The following is a 25881-nucleotide window of genomic DNA, read 5'->3' as shown; positions in this document are numbered from 1 at the left end:
CCTAGATGTTTATTTTTTTTTTTAGTTACTACAGAGTAAAGTGAACCTAATCAAAAAGTAAGACATAATTCAAAAATGTTTTCGTGTACAATGATAGGTATATTGTATGGTTCAGTGATGTAAATTTATAGATACTAGATTTAAAATGAATATTATGATCAGTGGAATGGTGGAATTTCTTTACCTGTGTAGCCAACAAAACTTGGAATCCACCACCTGTAACACAAAAACCGCATTTTTTGAGGGAACTTAGCAGTTTTATACTTAATTTAAATGGATTATTAATTTTACTTTCTTTGACGTAAGAAAATTCAAATTAATCAAAAGTTTAAGAATGAAGAATCTTTTGTTAAAAATTAATCAATTATTACAATACATAATTTTTTATTAGAATAATGTCAGTATAGGTATACTATAGGTATACTAAAATTATAAAAGATATTTGCAGCTTTGATGACTCCATGTGACTTTTACTAAACAATTTTTCTTTTTTTACATATGATATAAATTATATAATTATTTCATGGTTTACATAAAATTTCACATGAACGAGATGATCACGTGCAGCCAATATCAAGATAATTATAGCAATAAATAATATAACAATTATTGATAATACGAGCATTTGTTTGATAAATCTGGTGTACATTTCAATATTGAACCATACTACGAGATACGCAATAATATAGTTTGTATTATTATATTATTTAGTGCTTGTCGTTCAATCGGGCTCGTAGATGTCATTTCCATTTCCCAATGCCAACGTTTTCACTGAACGTGCCAAAACAGTCAAACAGATTTAGTCAAATTTAATACGGATCACGGATGGGTGTGTTACAGACAGTGGATGAAAACGATAGGATCGTATGAGAACATGGTAAAGAATTCCATTAGAGTACTAGTGAGCGGGTAAAATAAATGCACCGGCTGTTAATTGAATTACGTTTGCGGAAATTGTGTCACCGGTAATGATATATATATATATTATATACACACATACTTATATACATGCGTGCATACATACATACATACATACATACATACATACATACATACATACGTGTATGTGAAGTTCATGAACAATCGGATATTTTGCTATCCTGTTCTACGATGACAATTCTCGGTCATTTATTTACTTTACTTCTGCCAGTCGACTGTCATGTAAAATCTCTGAAGGGTGACTGAGTGAATGAAGAGTAAGATTTGTTTAATATCATATAATAAAATGTGATATATCTCTTCCGTAAAACGAAATTACAATTGGTTAAACCGTTAAACGATTAATCGAACCCAGGGGTACCATGAAAATCGAAGGATTACAATGATTAAAAGATAATACTCCGCCAATCAGATGATAACTAAACAATTATTTAAATAAAAGTTTTTATAGTTTTCCAAAGATGTCTCAAGTATGAAGAAATAAATTAAAACGATTAAATTTTTTTTTTTAGGTCTACAACTATTTCGCACAACACAAACAACACTAAACGAAAATTAAATCAATCACTGTATATTAATTATTAATTTAATTACTTAACTACCACAGTAATAATATTATGATCTTCAATTTTTTATTTCATTTAGGTAGAAATAAAACTATAATTTGAATAGGTAATTATAAAAAAATCTTGAATGTTAATAAATAACATAGGTAGTAGGTACTAGGTACTGGCAGTAAGAACTTAAGATATTATTTTGGAATAGGTAGGTAACTAATTTGAATATTTTTTTAAATTTTTTTTTAAAATATGTTTAAAGAGAAATACGATAATTTTTCAAATATTTTCTCTCATTCGAGTAAGCATTTTCCCCAGGTTGATTGTAAAATTAGTCCAATATTATTGGTGAAATAACATAACAAAACTATCATTTTCCTAATTTTTAAGAAATATAAAATTGTGTGAGTTTTATAAATTTATTGTAACGATAATAATTTGTCTATAGTTCTTTAGTATAAAATAATATATAGACGCTGATGCTACAATATAATTATAAATTCTGAAAAGCCAACGATCAGTCTTAGTCTTAAATATATCCATGATACAGGAAAAAAACCTCTGTAATAAAAGGTAGATAAAACGTAGGTACCTACGTACTTAATAAAAAAATTTCAATTAAGTTACAGCAGTCGTGTTTCATATTGTTATTAAATTTGTGAAACATCTCTATATAAAATGACACCGCTACTGAAGTACCATAATTATTTAGCTGCCCATATCTTTTTTCTGTAAAATGAAATTATATGTATTCAACTCAAATACGTATGATTATATAAAGTTATATAAGGTAAAAATTTATCGGAATAAAAATTTAAGTAGAAATTAGCTTGTGAGCGGAGCGATCTATTTTTATAGTTTAAAGTTAACATGGTCAAAACTTTTGCAGCCTTCTATTTAAAATTAAAATATGACTCCACTAAAAGTACGTATTTAGAGTGCTAAAAACTAATTTAATAAATTTAATCAAATTTTTTCAGAAAGCCGCCTCTAATATTATAATATTATTACAGTTTTGAAAATGACATCCCTCTACAAAAGTGCCACCCTTGGTGCAAGCCTATCTCGACTATTCCTTGAGCCAAGCATGATTTTCTTTTGCAATATCTATTAATAGTTTAGATATTATGTGTTTAAAATTAAATAGCTTTAGCTAGATTAAGTGTGCTATAGAAGTTTAAAGTTTTGTTTCCCAAAGGGTATTATCTATACATATATAGGGTAAGTCGTATATTATAATATATAAAGTTAGTTTTTTTTTATAAATTTGAAATTTTTTTATTAAAATATTTTAAAAACAAATATAAATATTTTATAAAATAACTATTTAGGGAAAAAATAATTATTATAGAACAATAAACAAATTTGTATTTCAATATTTTAATATATTCGTTTAGTTACCGGCGTTTGTTTATTTTGAGCCTATAAAAGTACTTGTAACTGAGAAGTACAAAATATTTCTCGAAAATTTACCACTAGAAAAATACATTTAGTATAATATACTCTATTATACTGATCTATATAGGTAAATTATTTTAATACAAATTAAAATCAACTAAGTATGAACAAATAACATAATATACATTTTTATAAAAATATTAATATTGCTTAATATGGATAATAGGTATCTGTTTTTTCTATAGAAAATATAGCCATATAGAAATAAAAATAATAATTTTAAGCTATAATCAACATTAACTTTTAACTTTTAAGTTCAAAATTGAATGTATTTCCATTATGATTTTGCTTGAACTGTTTGAGACGTTTAATAAATGATGAAGTTTTTTCAAGTTTTGAACCTATCAATTTTTTTAATATTCGAGAGGTTAAAAGGGCTTAAAGACTTCAAGATCAAGAATCATCACATCTTTTCTAAAATTTCAAAAATAAGACTGAAATAATACCAGGTTAATTGTATACGAGTAGTGTATACTAAATAATAACTATGATTAATATTCATATTTTGTTTTGTCTGATACAACGATAGTGTTTTTTAGTGTGATTAATGTTAATCGCAAAAAAAATAACGATGCTCCCATAACTAAAAAACCTTAGGTAAATACTCAATGACAAAAAAAAAATTATTTTTATTTTTTAGTAAGTATTGATATTAAATAGTAGAACAAAAATAAAATATTACGAAAACATCACAACTGTTTGTAATTTTTTTATATTATTAATATAATAATATATTATTAAAATAAATATTATTATTTATTATTATTTGTTTATGTATATATATATATATATATATATATATATATATATATAGTATACGATCATTTTTTAAAGAGCTTTGAGGTATTAGTGATAGTGAAATTGTCAATTATTGATTAAGTAATTGATTATTAGATTTTGTTATAATAAACAATAATTAATTTACTTATTGGTTAGTGTCGTTTAAATATAAATACAAATTGTAAACTAGTGCAAATATTTATGGTACTACGTCAAAAATGTACACCATATTATTGGAATCAAATAAAATCTATGAAAAAATAACATTAATATAATATCGAATTTTGTGTGCTGAAGATTGTAATTTATTATATTAGTGTTCTCATTTATCAAAAAATCGTTCCTTTTTTCATTACTTTTAAATCGAAATAATAAATCACTTAAAATACGCTATCTAAATGACAGTTATCGCTTTGTCTGTGGTTCATACCTGGTATAATTGAATGACATTACTAAGTAATGTTGTTGTGTAAAATAAATTTAGAGACTCTTAAATTATAAGAAAATCTATTAAATTACAATTTCCTCAGTCAAGGTAACGTCCAACAAATATTTAAATTGAGGAGACGCAACGGATCTCAATTTTCTGCCCCAAATTTCGCTTAAAATAACTCCCTTTTAACTTATTCTTCAAAATTTATAATGGTACTCGAGCCACGAAGTCTAATCAATATTTTTTCCCCATTCAAAATTATTAATTATTTGTTTTCAAAATTATACAGTTTTTGATTCAAAAATATTTATAAAAAGCTATAGATAGCCAGATAGGTATCTATATTTTTTTAGTTCGATGAAAAAATTATTAATGAGTAAGCTATATATACACGAATAATATATCATGTTTTGGTCTTAAAAAAACTATTATCTAATTTGTTGATTATATTATTTATCTATTGAGATGGCCAAATATCAGTTCGTCGATCAGGCATCATAAGTTATGATTTTCAAAACAACGAAAATGTATTAAATTTTTAAAAACTTACTTACACCCTTTCTCACTATAACCGTCCTTGATACCTATATCTTTATCCAATAATTTATTGTACATGACTAGGGGCGAAGTGGTAATCAAATTCAGGACGGGATAAAATAATTCATCCTGGCCACACACTTTAAAATTTAAGTTACTTCATTTTCAATTCAACAAATACCAAACAAATAAATATATGACAATATTCCAAAAACATAATATTATTTTATAATTATTAACAGCCAACATAAAAAACACATGAACACTAAAATAGTTAAATATTTAATAATCATTCAGATAAAAACTTAAATTTTTCGTCATCTGAATTTATAATTATTTTATTATCCAACCACATTAAGATTTAAGGCTAAATTGCCATTAAACATCAAATATTCTAAATGTTTATAATCATTAACCTTTTTTTTTTCAATTTAGAGTTTAGAGTTTCGATTCAGAGGTTTTTAAGTTTATAACTTGTATTGTTTTATATTTCATTTTCGTATATAATACGCGTAAATATCTCAATACATTTTGTTATTACCTATTAAATAATATGTAGGTATACAAATCCTATTGAAATAATTTATTTAAAAAAACGTCACGTCACAAATTTATCATGTAAACAATATACATTGTAAATAATGTACATTGTACTTGTACTTGTATTAGTAGTATTAATGTAATATGCATTTTTATTGCGATTTTTAATTTAATACGTGGGTTTTTATAATTACACCGCAAACTATAACTTCCAAAAAACAGGATACACTTTATCACTCATTATCCTGTAAATGTCTTTCAATTATGTGTTTACGGTACATTAAACTAGACCAATCAATCATAAATTTCTATGACTTAAAATTGCTTTAACTCATTTATTTTGCACATGCGCAAAAAAACTTAACTTTTTTTAAATGGGAACACCTATATTTTAAATATCTTTTTAGATAGATCGATTTTTTTCAAGACATTTTGATGAATCAATTTTTGTTGTGAACTCAAACTTGGCTAAAGTTTATTAGTTTTAATTTAAAATTTTTATTAAATTTGAATATTTATTTTTATTTTTTAATTATTCGTATTATTTCCTTCTATAAACACCGTGATGTAATCAAAATTATTATTATCAAGTAATAAATTATTATTCCATTTTATTGTTAAACATTATGAAATAACATAATTTAAACAAGTATTTTCAGGAAACAAAATTCTAAATTTCTATTTTATTTTTTAACAATACTAGAATTTTATTTCTCATTTTGATTTTAATAAGATCGTTAAATTATACCTATAGCTCTAATTTAGCCAATTTTAAATTTACAACACAAATTGATCACTCCGAAAATAATATTTATTATAGGGGTTACCATTTAAAAAAAATGAAGTTTTGTTGCGCAGGCGCAAAATAAATGAGTTTAAAAAATGTAAAGTCATAGGAATAATTTATGATTGGTTAGTCTTTAATTTGGGCGTATATCGATTCCGCCGATTTTATATCAACTCCGGCGGCTACTGTTTATAATATCTACATATCGACTCCGCCGGCTACTGTTTATAATAATATCTACACATCGATTCCGCTGGACACTTTTCATCCCCCCCCCTTCCACATTGTATATGTATTTCAAAACGTATAGTCTAATTAGAGAGTTTCTAAGTTCACTTATTTAAAATACGTGTCCAAATATTATCAAAAGTAGTTACTTATATACATTTTAATTTTATAACTGCATACAATTATTACTATCTGTTTATTCAATTTAGACTTGTGACCAAATTTTATCAAAAGTAGTAACATTTATATATTTTTATATTGAACCATATAATTATTATAATTTTTTTTGGGTTGAGGCTTCGACAACTGAGGTCATTAGCCTGGGGGGAACTGTAGGGGAAGGTACTGTAGGTTATATTATAATTTTATAAAATTTAGATTATACATTATATAATATATTCACATATTAATTAGATTATGCATTTTCATTTTGAATTATATAATTATTATAGTTTTATTCAATTTAGACATGTGATCAAATTTTATGAAAATATCATAAAATTTGATCAAAATTAGTTACATTTATACATTTTAAAATAGACATACAATTGGTGGTGAGGGGGATGAACAGTGTCCGGCAGAATCAATGTGTAGATATTATAAACAGTAGACGGCGGAATCAATATGTAGATTTTATAAACAGTAGCCGGCGGAATTAATAGCCGACGGAATCAATATAAACCTTTTTCTTAAGCCGGTAATTTTGGCGGAATCAATAAATCCCCTTTAATTTCCCACAAACAGAATTGAAATACATTTACAGGGTAATAAGTGATAAAGTGTACCCTATTTTTTGGGACAACAGTATATAAATATGATAATTTAATAATATTTTAAAATTTGATATATATATATATATAAGTGTTGGTACTTACTAAAAATTCCAAAAATCTAAATTTAAATAACTGCATTTTTAAGTATATAAAAGAAAATAAGAATATTTGATGTACATAAGACGTACCAATCGTTTTCCGAAAATTTCGCTGCACGACAAACAATACCAAATATAATATAAAAAGTAAAAAAATTTCTGGATATTACATTATTATGGTATCCACAGTATTGTTGATAGTGTTTTTATTAAACCAATAGCTTCTGAAACTCTTGAGACACTTTTTTATTATAATTAAACGGCACTAATAAATTGTTCATCTTGCACCTTATCCTAAGTATATGATATACCCTGCTGGCAAGTCGTAAAAATAGTTTCAATAAAAACATTTTTCAGTACTACTTAAATAAGTTCGGAATACTATAGTTTATTATCTCTATTTTATGGCTATGTCCTGCATTTATTGATACGAAATCCAACATTTTATCTATTATTCACCTAATAAAACATATAACCATGATGGTTCAATATTGTTTATTACTAACGTTGAGAAGCATATTTGTGTACTCTAGTCGTGTAAGAACTATATGATAGATTTTTCACTTTCTTCTCCAATATAAAATTTTTTACGATTGAATATCAATTAAATGTGCTGTATGGTAATACAATAAGCCAATAACAGAATAATCAGATGAATAAATAAATGAAATTATATATTGTTGTAATGATGGTGATACCTTCTGTAAAGTTAAATTGTTAATGGTAAATACATTTCTATGAAATATAAATTACTATATTTAAAGAGTATGAAACAATTGAAACATCATAACAACAACATGAAACAGCTGGTTAGAAGACATTGAAGTAAAATTATAAATTAATTAAGTTTTTTAGTTAACCTTTTGTTTAATTTTTTACGGTATTTGTAAATCATATAAATATATGCTATACTCATTTAAATAATACATACTCTTTTTGTTAAGTTAAATACTACACGTGATATGACTTACATTCCACAGTTATTGAAAATAAACCTACATAGTACTTATAAATAATTTAATATTCAAAACTTGTTGAATAATAGTTTAATGAACTATTTATCTTAACGCAACAATTTATTCTTAAATAAAAAGTGCCAACCGTTAACATTAATACATGATATTAAAATATAAAATAAGCATTGGTATAGTTAAACTTTTCTTTTTAAATTCGTTAAACATTTTTTTTTTTTAATACTCTGATGCTCATTAGATAAGTTAACACAATATTATTAAAGTGAGTGTTAAATATATATATACAGTGTAGACGGTGCATAGCAAATATTTGACGATTTTACATTTAAATAAGCCAAAAATACAAAATAGTTAGTTTTATTATTATTTAATTTTTACATTAATTTTTGTGCTACACTTATCATTTCATGTTGTATTCATGAAACGATTGTATTCTAAACATAAATTCTTTCGAAAATACATCTTCGAAACCAAAAAAGCGGGAAAGTGGATGTCGCTCTGCTGTACAGTAGGTTACAAGTGGGTTACTGTAATGGATTGAGTTAAATTTGAATCCAACGATATTATATAATTGTGTACGAAAAACGATTCTGAGCGAAGACGGTTTATCTGTCAAGGATATATTATAGATTATTAATTTTCGTGATTTTTACGTATGTTGTCAAAATTAAAATTTGAATGATTGTAAAAAAAAATTGTGACTATGTATTTATTTTATTTTTCTACTGCTATTGTAGAAATATGTTTGGAGCCTTGTATTAAATTTTCACATCTTAGATTAAAAAAGAAACCGAGAGAAAAACTTTTATGAATTTTCTAGCTTAAAATAATTTGCGAATTTTCGTGATTTTTACGTATGTTGTCAAAATTAAAATTTGATTGCTTGTAAAAAAAAAATGTGACTATATATTTTTAATATTTTTTAACTGCTATTTTTACAATGTATTAGAAGCCTTATATTAATTTTCAAGCTTTTCTACTCAACAAATAAATTTTTATCGATATTTATAGAAAAAAAAACTAAAAAGTTGAAAAATTAAAATGTCAGTAAACAGCTTAAAACAAATCAAAATATTTTGAAAATGTTATAAAATATATAAAATGCCTATAGAAACATTCAGTGAAAATTTCAAAAAAATTAAAAAAAGGAAAAAAATAAAAACACATATCATGGTAAAATCAATACATTCATCGCTCGGCTCAGAATCTAAAATATAACAGGCAAGATATCGTATTTCTACGTATAGGTATAAGTACCTATGGGCTATGGTACATACTCGTATAATAACTATATTATGTGCTTAAGCCATAAGGTTTGTTGATGTATTCAAAACTGACAATAACGTTATTATTTCCTGATTATATTAGTATCAATTGATAGTAAAATTCATTAAATCATTATTTTAATCTTAGTCTATGGTATTATATCCATATTATTTCCATTAAAATTAATGAATAGAATAATTATTATTTACGAAATAAACGAACATAAGTGAAAAACCTTTATAATATAGTAGTGCGTACCTATAATATTATATCATTATTTATATTTCAAAAGTCCATGATCCATTATGTTATCTTGAATTCCTTTGTCAGCAGTCAGGTGCATTTGAAGTATTACAATATTTTTAGACCATTCAAGTATACTTTGGAGATCAAACAAATGTTATTTGTTGTGCACAAACTAAGATCTCTTAAAATTTGTTTAAAATAGATACATAATAATATTCAATAAATATAATGTGGACGTATGACGTATCTCTGTTCAGATTTTTCAGAACCCAACATACCTACAAATAATATAATAACAAACAACGGCTGGTGACAATCAAAGATAATAAAATATAACAGCAATTAGTGGAACCCCAGAATAAAATATTAAATACATAAACACATAAAAACATATATGAATGTAGATAAGATCATAAAAAAAAATTGATAGGTTTCTGTAAAACACTAAACATAAAAGAGCATAAAATTGAGACAAATTTTGAAGCCAGTAAATTCCTCACACTTCATACAATTACAATAAAACAAACTTTATTATACATTATCTCAATATCTGTTATGTTAACCCTATTAAATAAGTAATAATAAACCAAGTGAAATAGCTCAAAAACAAAATTACCGCTTTTATGTGAAATTAACCACAAAAAAAAAATTTTGCAAGACGATATTAACTTATGAATAATTTTCTTCCATCTAAAACTTTTTTTTACAATTTCATGCACCAGTGTACCACATATTTTATTTAAATTAAATTATAATTTACGATTTCTCAATATCCATTGCCATGTAGTAATTTACATAAAATGTTCCTATATTTATAATATTCTCATTAAAAAAAAATATTTGTTGGAAATTAAAAAACCAAAAAAATCTTGTAGATGTTAGCTAATATTACATTAATAAATTCAGAATTTATTAAAAAATAATTACATTTTTAATTATTATCCTTCAAACAATACATACATTAATTTTGCCTATTTAAAACGCCGTGACTAAAGTTTAGGAAAGTCATTAGGTAGGAACCAAATTAGTAGGTATACGGCTTATAATATTAAAAAGCAGAGTTTTAAAACGGAGGTGGGAGATATAACCTCTATGACTTTTTTTTGAAAATACTTAATAAAATAAATATTGTACAGTTAAATATTAACAGTTATAAAAATATGCACTTGTGAACTGTGGATTTTTTACCTAATTGCCTTTTTTTAAATTAATATTACTTATTTTTTATTTTAAAAGAAGGTAAAATGGCATGTAATTTTAAAACCAAAGAATTTGCAACACAATAAACTTTAAGTTATAATATGTATTTGGAATAAAATATATATAGTACCTATATGAAAATATGTATTTTTTAGAATCAGTATTATTTTCTATATAACTTTGATTTAAAATTTTTGAAGTAAACTAAATACATTTTAAATTTTCTTTGATCAAACGTCAATACATTATATACATGGTGAATAAAACACTTCTTAATACCATCACATTTTAGATGAATTGTGTATATTTACCATCTATTGATCTATAGTAAAGTAATATAATGCTTTATAGTAAGTTTTGATTTCACTTAAACTAATACTATCTAATCATTTGATTCCTTCATAATATGTATGCCGTATACATATAATATAAATTAATCAAACTTATTATATAATGTAAGTACACGCGATGAAAGGAGTAAATCTTAAATTGTATTATTTTAATTATTAGTAGGTTCTTAGTAGCTTTAGTATTTGACTAATATTTAAAACGATGATTAACTACTGTGAATTGTTTATGTGAATAAATAAATAACCTAACTTAATACATATATATATGTCCCAGCACAATGTTTAAGTTAAAATACTTTACAAATTTTAAATCAATATTTTTTTTTTCTTTGCAAATTATTTATTTTAATGTGATGACTAAAAATATCTTATATTTTTAAAATTAAATATTAAAAATACTATAAATGACGTAACACTGGCATTGCAGAAAACATGAATGCATAAATAATAATTTAATGTATCAAAATATATAAATTGATAAATAAAATTGTTCTAGACATTTTTGACATAATATCAAATTCTAATATTCCATCATCCATGTTCTATAATTTACAGAAAGAAATAAACCAGCATAACACACCAATAAAAATTAAAAAATTAAAACTAAGTAAAAAATGTTCAAACAATCGTACTTACAATAGCGGTTTTTTATTGGCCAACGGTAGCGCGATTGCCGAAACACGTAACGGACGGACCCTAACACGCGACTGCCGGGTACCGGAACGTCCGGAATGGAAAATAAAACGCGGTAAAAACCGGTGACGCCGATCCCAGTGTCGTGAACTTTCGGGCGTCATCGTAATATTATTACGATTTAGCATTTGCGTGTATATGGTATAACACTATTGCGATTTGTTATATCGCCTATATTGGATACAAAAAATTAACAATTCAATCAGTATTATAATATTACAAAACTATTATAACCAGTAATAAAAATAATGTATTTATAGAATATATATCAAGTAATTAAAAAGAAAATATACAATGTATTTGATCAAAATAAAAAGTAATGATGTTATTCCTTAAAATGCGTTTCAACAATAATTTCAACGATATTTATTTTTATGCACATTATTTTAATACAAACTTATGATAAGAAGCATATTTAAATTACTCGTTTAGTCTAATCGAGTTTGATTATAGCAGATATTAAACTGATTTTTTGTCATTTATTAATGAAAAAAATTTATTTCGTAGAAAGTCGATTATAAAATGATATCGTTTTACATACAAAAAATAAAAATTTCTTATAGTGTTTATTAATATTAGATTACAGTTTAATAAAATTTTGCATATTAATTTTGAACAAGAATATTTTACACATTATTCTTACAAAATAAATTTTAATTTGAACGACGATAATTATTACTATAGTTATATGTATTATGGTAATGTATTATATGCAATCGATTCTTTATTTATTTTGAGAACTTATTTATATAATAATAACTAAATGTGTTCAATATCTTTTTATTTTTTAAAGTGCATTTTATTAAGCTTATGTTTAATAAATATAATATTAACATACAATAGTGGTATATATATTTTTTTTTTAGGGGGAGCCCGCACAACATAGGTTATTGGGTAGAGGTTATTACTATTTTTTTTTTTTTTTGCTTGTAGATTTTTAAGTTGGTAGGTTGTAAGTTGTAACACGTATTTGTGTATGTGTGGAAAGGATATGTTTATATTACTAAAAATCCTCAGTGGTCACCCATCCGGGAGCTAGCAACTGCGGCCGGTACGTACGCCAAGGCGGGTTTCCGCAGATTAAGCGTACGACCGCGCCTCACCAAGCAACAGCTGTGTATTATTATACGAGCACTATGCCACTATGGATATGGACTACGTTTTACTTCAGTCTCTTAAGCTTGAATACTATAAAATACAATTATTTAATAAAATCTTTGGTTTGTGATTTAAATCCATATCAAAAGCTATTGACGTTATACCAACAGTATAGCTCTTTTATTGCCTAAAGAGTATTTGAATGTATAAAAATGTTGTTCTATGGGTTTGCTATATAAATAACCGAGCTAAAAGTTTTTGGTCCCAGAACAAATACGCGTACGTGGATACACAAAAAATCATTTTTTCAAGGGCTCGCGTTTTTTTAATTAAATTTATTGTTTCCATTTGCTTTCTTATATGGTCCATTTTCCTAACAACATACATGACAATTTCCCCTTGGTAAATTAATCCAGTCCATGCCCATTCGACGAAATTTAATTTATCTGGCTTCATCAGAATTCGATCGTAAATTAAACATTATAAACATGATGGATAATCTATGAGCTATAAATTGATAAAAATAATAATCTACAATTTAGTAATAAATGAAAATGATAACTTAAATTTATATTTATTTATTAGTATCAAAAATATTGTATTTTCTATGCATTTACTTTATTACAAACTAATAATATCATATAATTCGTTTAACACATTTATTGCTAATAATACAATAATTTATTACAGCTGATTAGTTGGATTGATCCATTACTGCAGTGTGTAATAACATATTTAGTTAATTCAGTACCACATCACATTTTTGAGGCTCCGGTGTAAAAGTATTTCTAAGGCCCACAAAGACATATAATATTGGTGTAAATAAGATATGTGGCTTAGCCAGTTAGCTCAAAATTAGATTTCAAAATACTAGTCGACAACAGACTGATCAGTCGACTGACTGACGGGCGACGGCACACCAACCATATCGTTAAATTATTCCCCATTGACAAAGTTACGAGGAACACAATATAATCTCTTTATAATATTTTATGCTTATATACCTATATCTCTATAAATACGTATATAAAAATGATGTGAAAAATATATAGTAATTCATTAGTTTAGAACGGCCGGGCCGATTTGGCTCAAACATTTTTTGATTTGTTTGTAATTTCCAGGAGAAGATTTTTACGAAAGTAAATTTTTGGAAAATAATTTTTTTTTTTTAGGGAAGAGTTTTTGAAATTAATAGTTTTAAACAATTATAATCTAATTTTTTTTTTTTAATTTAAAGTTTTAAATTTAAATTTTAAATCTATTGGATCAATCTAATTTCCGTGTTTTTTGCACGGTAAGCTGTACATTTGTGTGTTTACAAACCATCTTCGTTTGTTTTTGCGCCGGAAAACAAAACGCAAAACATTTTTTATCATATCACTCTCTATTGATTTCTGTTTCATTCAAATAAATCACATTGAAATTTGAACTATATGGGTTTTATTATCATTCTAGAGTTTATCTGAACGTGTTAAATTGAGGTAAGACGAGGTTCAGCTAGTAAGTAATATAATATGTACAATTTACATTAGTGAATATAAAAAATGTTTGCTCTTAAATCGTAGTAGTCCATATTTGGAATATAATAATTATAATAGTAGACAATATACTCTAAAGGACCAGATGCAACATAATATAATAATTGTTATTATGATTATATTATGATCAGTGTTATCGAAACGGAAACTTAAAATTACTATTTTATAATGGTTATATTACTATAAAATTATCATAATTCTAAAAAAAAAAATTAAAAATAATTGTATTTTTGCCATACAAATTTTACAAATATATAATATTACAATATAAATTACATAAATTTTAGTTAATTAAAAATTAGAAGAAATATTTTATTAAGTGCATTCGTGCGAGTTATCAATAAATTGGATTTATTTAACCGAAAAGAAGAAACCACTATAAATCGACTCAGAATTGGGCACTCCAGATTAACACATGGATACCTCATGGCAAAAGAAGAACCCCCCACATGCGAAGGATGTGGGACCCCGCTCACTATCAAACATATACTAACGGAATGCCAACTATATCAACAGGAACGAATAAACTTCAATATTACAGAAACACTTGATTCACTACTCGGTCCGAATCCCGACTAAAACAGGAAAATACTTAATTTTTTAAAATCAACTAATTTAATAAAACAAATATAATGTAAATACAACTATGTAACAAAGTATCACAAAAAAAAAAAACTGTAACTAATGGCCTAAAATGCCGGGTTGTAACAAATAGATCAATAAAAAAAAAAAAAAATAAATTGGAGTTAGGACAAAAAAGTAATTTCACGCAGAGGTGGCTTTCAGTTTACTCCAAATTATGCCAATTTATACCTATATAATTACTACTATATATTACACAATTACAAATTAAAAGGTAATTGCAATTATATTACTTACGTGGCTACATCCCTACTTGCTAATTGTTTGTTACATTGATATGTTTAGCTATTGTAGTTTGTTTTGCTGTCACGGCATAACTATATTTACATGCTAGATAATTATAATATTTAGATTAAGTTACATTATTGGCTTAGCATAAAATTCTGCGTAGTAGATACACACCCTTCCATTTTCAAATCTGCAGGAGTAGTAGCTCCTGTTGTTCTTAAAACACGCCACCCCTGATTTCTCGTCTTGGAGAGATCTGTAAGCAATCTAGCTGTAATCTCCAGATTCATAAATCTAAAAAAATTATTCACAATAATTCATAGTTGATTAACAGCTGATCATCAGCTGGTCAGCAGATATTATATTATTAGCGGCAACATTTAAGGTTGAGGTTTATATACCAAAAAACCATTGTCTTCCAATTTGTAAAATTTAAGGAAGATTTAGATAATAGTCAATCTATCAAACCCAACACCCGTCACATGGAGTTGGTTCATCGTGGTTTCATTTATGATTTATCCCCAAAAAACACCCGGTAATAAAATTATATTTTATAAATTATTTCACTTATTTCGCACAAACAAAAGGTGTTGTTCGGTGTATTGTATAGACAAAATAGGTACAATAATGTTATTGTTATAATGTTATAATGTTCAATTACAATAACTGGAGACTAAATTTTTCATGGTACCTTCAATGTAAGGAATTACTAAAAAGAGATTTTTAAAATTCACATTTTAAAGAGGTGCTCACATAAGGATTTTGAGATTAAACGATAGAAATACAATTTTTTTTGTTCATAAATGACTGCCCCAGTTAATAGAAATAATACAATTTAATTTAGTAGAAATCAATATTAGTGTACATAAAAATGGTTGTTATTGATTACTCAAGAAGAGAAGGTAAAAGTATGTATCAAATCGTCGCAATTGCCTCGAATATTGAAATTATATATTTAAAAAATACGAAAGTAGATTAGGTATGTTTCTAGTTTATATACACAAAAACTACTTGACCGTTTTTGTCAGACTAGGTACATATCGAATCCACCATAGGCGAATTGTCACTTTTTCAGTCGAAATAGATTACAAATCGATGGTCACCGAACTCTGACGCCAATTTACCCGTGATCTGAAATACATTAAAACCAAGAAACACCTACATAGTATATTTTATATATTTTTTTAAAATGAAGTTGAATCGGAGGTTTCCTGAGAAAGCTGGACAAAGTTTAAAATATTAATTTAAAAACTTTTAACTCAAGTTTATTTCAAATAAAATAACATAGTATATATAGTTACAAATGTTGAACGCCGCAGTTAATAATCTCTACATTCTTATACACACAAAAAACTATTAACAATAAAAAATCTATATAAAAAGAATAAGTTAAAGAAAAATGAATAAAAATGGTGATGGGAACATGGGCACCCTCAGTTAATATTTTATATTGTTATTTGTAAATTTGATAGGTGGGAGGTAAAAATTAAAAAATTTCAGTAGTTTTCGAATGCCGGAGGAAAAAAATTAAGGAAAATTGGAATTTTTATGCGGAATTGCTTTTCAACAAAATTGGAAATTAAATAGATATAAGGGTTATCATAAGTTGCTTTTAGTAGAAATTAAAAAAAAAGTTGAGTGTTAATCCATAATAGTTTTTAATGAGTCTGACTTTCGAGTTTTGTCAAAAAAACGTAAAAATCATTAAAATTTACCAACTATTTAAAATTAGAAATTCATAAAAAAATGTCTTTTTAAATCCAAGATTTGAAAATTTAATACAAGATTTCTCTTAAGTTAATCTCAATCAATAAAAAAAATATGTAATAGAAATAGATAGGTAAATTACATTTTAAGAGCATTTGAAGTTTAAATTTCACAACATTGGATATTTACATTAATTAACGGTTTTCCTATTTTGTAGTAATTTAAAAAAGAATAACTCTAGACACTTTAAATATACACAGTGCGACCCATAAGTTGTGATACAACCATTCTAATTTAATACTATTGATGATCAAAAAGTTCAAGAACATTTCTGAAGCTGACTTTTCACTGGCCGTGGAAAAATTGGGCGTTTGTGCAAGAAGATGTATAGAATGTAATATGTAATGGTTACTATTTTGAATAAAAAATTGCCTAAAACATTTTTAAATTTTTTTTTTAACATCATGTAACCTTAGTCTTAACACTTAAGGGGACGAACTATGTACACCAATTGTTTTGAGCTGTTTACTGTCATTTTCAGTTTTAAATTGTTTTGGTTTTTTTTTTCTGTTAATGTTAATACAATTTTATTCATTTCCTGATATATTGTTACAATAGTTTTTTACAAGCATTCAAAGTTTGAATTTTGACAACATACCGTAAAATCACGAAAATTCGCAAATTATTTTAAGCTAGAAATTCATAAAAACTTTTCTTTTGAAATCTAAGATTTGAAAATGTTTAATAATCTATAATTTATCCTAGACAGATTAACCGTCTCCACTCAGAATCGTTTTTCGTATACGATGATATAATATCATTGGATTGATTATTATATTGAATTATAAATTATTATTTATAGAATTTTATAACTGGAAAATGATGCACGAATTGGAAGAAAAATGTAAATAATATAATATGTAAATTAATAATAGGTTTAACCAATTAGTATAACATCACAGACTCTTATCAGTTACTAATTGGTGCGAACGCAATACGCATGCGTGCCATGAGCGGTGCATTCCTGACCTGTATTTAAACGCTCCTGAAGTTAGCAACTTGTTATCACTCAACATGTGCGAGGCTTTAAGATAATAATACCCACATAATATTATTATCTATTTTTTTATATATTTTTTAATAGATAATAGAAGAATCTATGATTTTTTTATAGTATGGCGTACATTCTATCACGATTAAAGATAATAATAGCTATAAATTAAATTATAATCGTGATTCTACGGTGTCGACGGTGTTGTACGTTTTACTGTTCTTGATCAACCCTAACGAAAAACCGAAATTCGGAATCTAACCAGGATATATATAGATTTTTGGATATTTTACATTTATAAATTGCAAAATGGATAACGAATGTGATTCATGCAGATTATGGCGTATTCAAAAAACTGTTATGGAGGTAAGATAAACACCTAAACTCAATTTTACATAATGCATATTATATATAACTTTATTAGGTACCTGAATAATTTTGTTCCCAATGAATAACGCATGCTTAATATGTAAGAATCTAACAAGCTGATGAGTCTCTGATTGCTTCTTATTTTGTTTTAAAATTATCATTAACATACCTATATTGTGTCTATAATATTAATATTATAACTATTTTATCGTATAACATTTATTATTGTGTTTTATTATAGCTTTTCCATGAAAGAGGTCACACAGAATGGATTGGATCAAATATTAGAACAGTTTAAAGAACAATTTGAAGATAAACCTAGGTTTGTTAAAATTGTAATACTTTAAAAATTAACTTCTATAATATACTTTATATAACAACTATATACAATGTATTCATATTCCTTAAAGGATTTTGAACTATTATAAATTGTTATTTTTCCAGTGAAAAAATACCAAGAAATAGTGATTTAATTAGACCTTATGGCACATAATGACGACCCTACAGGTAAAACAAGTAGCATATTATATAACTTCTAATATTTTAAAACTTCCTTATAAATTTTAGATCAAATTGTTTTTTTTTCCTGAAAATTGGTATGAAAACTATAAAAACTTGCTGTCATAATATGGAAGAAGAAACCATTACATATTGTTGTTCAACAAGGAATGTCTCCAAGTGCAAAACGAGTATGTTTGATTCTTAAGAGGATGCCACTCTACAACGCATGCGTTGTATCCGTCTTAGTTGTCTTACAAACATAGAGCATATCAAAAACTGTAATTGTGTGGGAAAATTTTTCTCAAATTAATACATTAATTATCAGAATTATGTAATGCATAGATAGGTAATAACTATATCTGTGTTGTAGTGTCGTTATTTTTCTCATTTAATTATTAAAAATCATTTGTTTGTGCCATCAAAAAAACATTAACGCTACAACATAAAGGATAAAAATTTATCCAAGTATATAAAAAGTACACTTTTTGCTATGTTCTACGTTTGTGAGACAGAGACAATACAGAGGGTGTTGTGTCCTTTTAATAATCTCAATTATACTACAAGCTAATAATTTAGTAAGTTATACAGGGTGATTTTATAAGCATACTTAATCTATGTTTATGCTTAAATTATGTAAATCTTAAAGTTCTGAATTTTGGAATTTTTAAATATACTTGGAATTTTGTGTAAAACTCCTATGATCCTATAACGATACAAACTTCTCTCTTTCCAAATAGGAACCCTCTCTTTTTTACTTATAATTATTAAACAGATATTTTTTTTTTTTATAGTTTATGAATTATTTAACTTTGTATTTTAAGGATAATAATATGTCTATAACAATAGATAAAGTAAATAGGAAGCTTATACAATTTTAAAAATTTAGCAATTACTATTGATTTATCAAGGTATATGATTTGTAAATATTATCCAAAATACTACATCTAATATTACATATAGTTTTTATTTTTATAAAACCGTTTATAAAAATTATTTAATAACTCAGAAACTACTCATTAGTATTTTTATTTAGATACATCAACATCATCCTCTAAATAATTATCTGGAAAAAAGAGAGTTCTCATTTGAAAAATAGAAGTTTGTATCACCACTGACACTCCTTCAGCAGTACAAAAAATATTGAAAATTTGAAAATATAGTCCTTAGGTCTACTTAAAAACTCACCTTGTTTAACATGTAACAGAGTTTGGTACCAATGCTAACAATGAACATAATATCACAGATTATATAAAATAATATAATTATTATATATTATATCCTCTGTGATGATATCATAAAATATGTTTAAAAATGTGTACATTTATCAAAATTGTTTTTTTGGTTATCTTAATTGTTTCGAAAAAAGTTGTACTTATAAATAGATAATGGGAATAATTAGTTTCACATAATATTATTTAAAATTGAATCGATTTTTTTAGAAAAATAAATAATACTTTGTTATTTAACATAACAAATATGCATTGAGCATAAAAAATTATTATTTGTTTTTATTTTTAGTCTTTAGCTGATACCTATAACTCTTAAATACATATTGGAACTGGAATCTGGACTTCTAATTAATATGACTGAACATAAACCAATGCCTGAACACATTGTTTTGACACCAAATGAAAAAACAAGAACTTTTGTTCAGATAGTATCCTTTTTTAAATTATATAATTGTTGTATAATGGTATAATGAATTACAATATTGTTTAAGCATTATGTATGTTCAATAAACTTTTGATAAAATATTAAAATTGAAAATAGAAAATACTAGATTAAAAATAACATTCATTAGACTATTTTAAATTTTTATTACTAGCATAATCTTAAATATTTTTGCTCTAATGCCATTTCCTGAATTAGTCATAATACTCTATTGCAGTATTGCGTGTGTTTTTCCGTTTTAAAAGTGCGTAATGTGTAAAATTTTACGCTCAGCAGTTCCAATTAAGCTCCTTTAGTTTAAAATTTAGAGTGAATTGACCTCTTATAAAAATTAAAAGTAAAATTAATATCTAGGTTATCACATAGGCTTTTTTTATATTTTAATTTTAGAGCAAGTTATGAGTATTTTAAGATATTTTAAGACAACACATACGGATGTGGTGATTGCGTCCTTTTAATGGAGACTACATATTATTATATTGGTGTATAGCCACCATGCTACCCACATACAATACACAATTACTATGTACTACTACTACTACTAAAATTTTTGAACTTGAACATTTTTAGAAAAACTTTTTGTTCCTTTGTAAAATTAGCCTGATTGTACATAATATGAATATAAAAATTTTATAATTTTACATCTAGTTCAGGATGGATTACATCTATACATTTCAATATTAGTTTATAATCATTATAATTTAAAATAAATACGATTGATATCAACTTTGCTACAATAGCAACATTAATATATCACATTTCCACTAATCTCGTACTGTTACTGTTGTATGCCATATTATACTCGTCTTAGTCTATTAATATGTTGTATAGAAGGGTGAGAGGTTAGAAGATTTAAAGTATTTTTTTTGATAAACCATATTAGTATTTCAATTTTATTTATATGTATGTAATCTTCTTTAACTGAACTAAATTAGCAAATTAAAGGAAAATCTGCTTATGAGAATTCAAATTAGTGATCCAGTTTCTCATCACTTTGGCTTGAAAAGAGAACAAGTAAGTTGAATATAATATGCATAGTAGAATATTATATGATAATAGAGATGGTATAATAATACTTAGACAATCGATTTAGGTAAAAAATGGACTTTATGAACAACATATTAAAATATTTAAGATACATTATTATAATTTATTGTGTTCAAAATGATGTAATATCTCAAAAAAAAAAACACTTTTTTACATTTATATTTCAATTCGCGAAGAGTTTGGTATTTATTTTGTTACTGAAAAAATATATTAACAATGTCTAATATATTTTATAAATTACTGATCATTTTTACATCATGTATAACTAACTTTGTTTTTTTATTAAATACCACAATAAAAATTTTAATATTTAATATTATTCTCCTTAAGAGGTTGTCAGTACACTACAGTACTCCGTCATTAACTCGAACTCGGTTAACACAAATTATTGGGTAATGCGAACCGGTTTTTCGGTCCTGAGAAAGGCTCTATACTATAAGATAGGGGTTTTTTTATTTCCTCGGTTTATACAAATTATTTTGGTTAACACGAAACTTGAACAAATTTTAGGTACCATATTGTCGTTTTGTTGATTAACACGAACAGAAAAATGTCTATATGTACTTATTATTATGTATCTATTTTTGTTTTATTACTCGTATAGTCGTTAGTCATTTAATCTTTATAACACAGTTTTATCGATATCTTATCTTATCCCTACTATGTATATTTTTGAAAAAATGTATTAAAAAAATTTCTTTATATATGTAATGTAGCGTAGTAATTAATTAATTAAAAATATTTGTTTATATGTAGTATGTATGTACCAAAGTAATGTACATTTATATTTTGAAGATTACAAAAAAAAATTAATTTGAGTGTAAAATAACATATTAGATTTAACCTTCTCTGACAACAAAAACAAATTCGTGTTAAACCTATCGGTTTACACAAATTTTTTTAACGCAAACAGGTTATTTTGTGGTCCCGTCGTGTTCGTGTTAACGAGGGAGTACTGTAATTGTTTTCTCACTCTAATTCATGTGCAACATGCCGTTCAGCTGAACCAACATTGTGTTTTTAGGTTTACCATTGAGTGAATTGTCCTATCGTTAAACTTAAAGTCACATAAATTGTCTATATTTTTGCTTTAGTTTTTTAAATTTTAAATAATTGGTAAATTTATTAATAAGCTAACAACCAAAAATTGGTTCTGATGAATGCGAATGTACTTATTATGTTGCTCTTGTGTTATAAGATTAAAAAAAAAATTATAGCAGGGTTATAAAAGTTTTGTAGTCTTACAATTAACAAGTATTCATAAAAGTCATTAAAGTACTAAGATTTAAAATTAATAGTACACATTTTGTGTATAATTCTTATTAATCATTAAAGTGAATTTATTTATTTGTTCACAGGTAGTAAAAATTGTAAAAAATTCTGAAACTGCTGGATGTTATATTTGATACAGATTGGTATACTAAAATTAATAAAATAATACTATAATTATAAAATATAAGAAATTTTTAATAAATATGTCTTATTAATTATTGGACATTGGTATTTGGTATAACTTCCCACAAAGATGCCAGTGTATAACCATCTGGCAATGTTTCAATAGCTAAACCTATTGAAGAATCATACTGTGGTAGTCCATCTTCTTTACCTGTCTTACTTACACTATATGCAGCTAAAGTATTTGAAACACCTATTGTATTTTCATCTTCAAATTCATCATAGTTTGGAAGTGTTGGTAGTGTTATGGGTTCATTATTTTCTACCTAAAATATATTTAGTATAATTTAATAAGTATGTACCTAATAGATATGTTAATGGAAAAAAAAAATAACCTGTTCTGTAATCACAAAATGTACTCCAAATTCTGGCGCTTGAGTATGAATACGAAATAATGATGATAGTTCTTTAGCAACTGATCGTAATCGGTCCTTGGGATCAATTCGAAATCCAAGTGTAAAGCCTCCACTGTAGCCATTTGTTTCTATCACTAACACTTCACCAAATTTGGATTCCCTAATTTTTATCTAGTCAAGAAATTATTAAATTAGATTTAATTTTTTAATTTTAAACAAAATTTTAAAATACCGAGCTTATATGAATGTATGGAAGTGATATATTGAATGTCTCATTACTTTCAGCATACCATACTAATCGAATATTTGTTATCATGAATGTTCCTAAGTTTCCCTGGTGATACATAAATTTTATGTAGGATCCATAATATAATAATAATCGTATGTATACATTTTGAAAAAGTTGTTGATTTTATTGATAATAAATAATTACTTGTTCACTAGATAAATTCCACACACCATTGACAGCTGTATACATTTTTTCAAACATCAATAGCCTTAAACGCCCATTCTTCAATATTGCTCCCCTAAGTTTTAATTCTCGGTAAAGTCTACTAGAGCTATAAGCTCTGAAACCAAATTTAAAGTAAAACTGTTTTGAATAGTAAAAATTATAATAAAATATTTTTGTAATAAATTGTATACTTGAAAACTCCAATAAATGATGTAAAATGTCTTGTATTACCAGGTATCAAATTTGTGAAAACAAATTCGTACCTCAATCCATTGTATTTAGCTTGGATATAAATTGCTTCTGTTATTCCTTTTAATCTCTAAAACATAAATATTTTTGATTTTTTGCACACCAACAAGTGTTTAAACACTTACCGAGTTGACAATCCTTGTAGAAATATCCTGTATACAATTGTAACCAATAGCTATATAGAATATACATTGTGCATACCAAATAATATTAAAATACTAAATTACATATTTATGAGCATGATCAATTTTATAGAAGGTATTATAGATTTTTTCTCACATAAGCTTATTCTTGCTAAAGTCATTGAATGCCAGATTGCTCTCAAATTTGTAATAACAAGTACACCTTTATCACCACTATTTCCTTTTGTATCTTCAATAAATTCTAGACGATCTATTATTTTTTCACCATTTCTCATTTTCAGCGCTTTGCTTGAACAAAAAATATAATTTTAAGTAAAACTTCTAAATATTCAAAACAATAAAACATTTTTAAGCAAATAATTTTATTAAGTTACAATATGAAATAGTATTTTTGTGTGATTGATCATCCAAGAACTTAGAAATCATTAAATTTCACAAATAATATAATATAGGTATCTATAATAGATATACCCTGTTATAGTGTTATAAACTTTATTTATGAATGATTTTGAGAAAAATTACTTAAACTTTATGCTTTAACTTATCCAACTACTATTCTAAGTAGTACAACTGAATAATAATTACCTACCTAATACTTAAATCGAATTGGATTTCTTGATCTTCCCAAGTCTCCAATAAATCCATGGTGTTAGGAATAAAATGTGCGTGTGGCCTAATTAATAACATTTAATTATTTAGATTGTTTATTTTAAACGTTACCTAATATTATTTAAAGAGGGTCTTCAATCTAATACTTTGCACCATAAAAAATTTAGTTTCACGCTAGATAGTAAGAGTTAACCCTTTGTTTATAGCTAGACGCTAGTCGAACACCAATAAGCTAAGCTATATTATACAATTATGCGATCATAATGAAATAATATCATACTTGTAACGTGTACGTTCCTGCAGGTTGCTACGCAACGATTCTTGAAGAATTTGTCAAACAAATAACAATTATTATTAAGGGGATCCAATATCATTATTTTCTATCTTGATACGCGCGACTACCTATAATTTTAGTCGCATTCTTGTCAAACGTACTGATGAGTGATTGGATTAGAGAAGTGATGAGAATTCTGAAAACATATTTGAATTTTTCCTCTGCTTGAGATCGACTTCCCCACATTTTTGATTTAACTTCTCCAAAAATTGAAATTTAACAATATTATAACGTTTTTAGGAATTAGGGAATGATCAGCCACAACTACTCTTGAGTGTGTAAGTGTGTTAGACAAAGAAAGAAAATAATATGGTAATCGAATCCTATTAAAATCGATTCCATAATACGAACACATATTAATAAGGATCCTATATATTCTATATATATAGTGTTTAACTGCTCAACTGCTGTTCCATTTTCCGAATGTGTCTTGGAAATATTGGTGAAAAACCCTGTTGGCGAGATCTCTGTTTTATAAATTATAGTCGAACACAACTCGATCTCGGATTTAATAAATAAAAGCGTATCATGTATATATATTAAGTGCTGAATTATGACGTAACTCACTTG

The 25881-nt window shown here is 25.7% G+C and overlaps 2 protein-coding genes and 1 long non-coding RNA gene across 8 annotated transcripts in view; 1 reads left to right on the top strand and 2 right to left on the bottom strand.

Moving 5' to 3' along the window:
- Positions 1-11874, bottom strand: part of LOC107165213 (uncharacterized) — a 160080-nt gene extending 148206 nt beyond the window's left edge. For 2 of the 4 annotated variants that reach the window (XM_015513353.2, XM_089227570.1), the window contains exons 1-2: positions 11803-11872; positions 185-216 (exon numbers count right to left, since the gene is read on the bottom strand). The gene's annotated coding sequence lies outside the window, so the exon portion shown is untranslated. Of the gene's footprint in view, positions 1-184; positions 217-11802 lie in introns of all 4 variants that reach the window. The other 2 variants (XM_089227569.1, XM_089227571.1) reach the window with 2 other exon arrangements.
- A 6290-nt stretch (positions 11875-18164) lies between these two features.
- Positions 18165-23201, top strand: LOC149056084 (uncharacterized). 2 transcript variants are annotated; one of them, XR_016191713.1, is made up of 7 exons: positions 18165-18489; positions 18734-18814; positions 18937-18999; positions 19060-19568; positions 20512-20650; positions 21600-21678; positions 23070-23201. It is a non-coding gene; the product is annotated as an uncharacterized LOC149056084 (long non-coding RNA). The 2 variants fall into 2 exon arrangements; XR_016191712.1 differs by having other exon boundaries at positions 18173-18489; positions 19060-19181.
- BBS5 (Bardet-Biedl syndrome 5 protein) lies at positions 23199-25253 on the bottom strand. Of its 2 annotated transcripts, none has more exons than XM_089227567.1 (8): positions 24958-25253; positions 24505-24656; positions 24351-24400; positions 24168-24295; positions 23956-24091; positions 23755-23856; positions 23502-23693; positions 23199-23432 (listed from the first exon to the last, which is right to left on the bottom strand). In XM_089227567.1, the coding sequence occupies exons 1-8, from the start codon at positions 25053-25055 to the stop codon at positions 23199-23201; spliced, it is 1092 nt and encodes a 363-aa protein (XP_089083693.1). In that variant the 5' UTR covers positions 25056-25253. The 2 variants fall into 2 exon arrangements, with proteins under 2 accessions (XP_089083693.1, XP_089083694.1); XM_089227568.1 differs by having other exon boundaries at positions 24505-24651; positions 24958-25252.
- Positions 25254-25881: the final 628 nt, after the last annotated feature.

Source organism: Diuraphis noxia, unplaced genomic scaffold, assembly GCF_037042655.1.
Source record: "Diuraphis noxia isolate RWA-SAM2 unplaced genomic scaffold, SU_Dnox_SAM2 contig0004, whole genome shotgun sequence".
Classification (NCBI taxonomy): Eukaryota; Metazoa; Arthropoda; class Insecta; order Hemiptera; family Aphididae; genus Diuraphis; species Diuraphis noxia.
The sequence above is the reverse complement of the archived record's forward strand: the minus strand, read 5'-3'. Positions and strand labels throughout refer to the sequence as shown.

Bases quoted from the DNA above. Each gene is read 5' to 3' on its own strand.
- BBS5 (XM_089227567.1), bottom strand. From the start codon at position 25,055: ATGTTATTAATTAGGCCACACGCACATTTTATTCCTAACACCATGGAT. The intron at 24,296-24,350 runs GTAAGTGTTTAA...TTTATGTTTTAG, and splicing joins CTACAAGGATTGTCAACTCG to AGATTAAAAGGAATAACAGA. The intron at 23,857-23,955 runs GTAATTATTTAT...ATGTATCACCAG, and splicing joins GGAATTTATCTAGTGAACAA to GGAAACTTAGGAACATTCAT.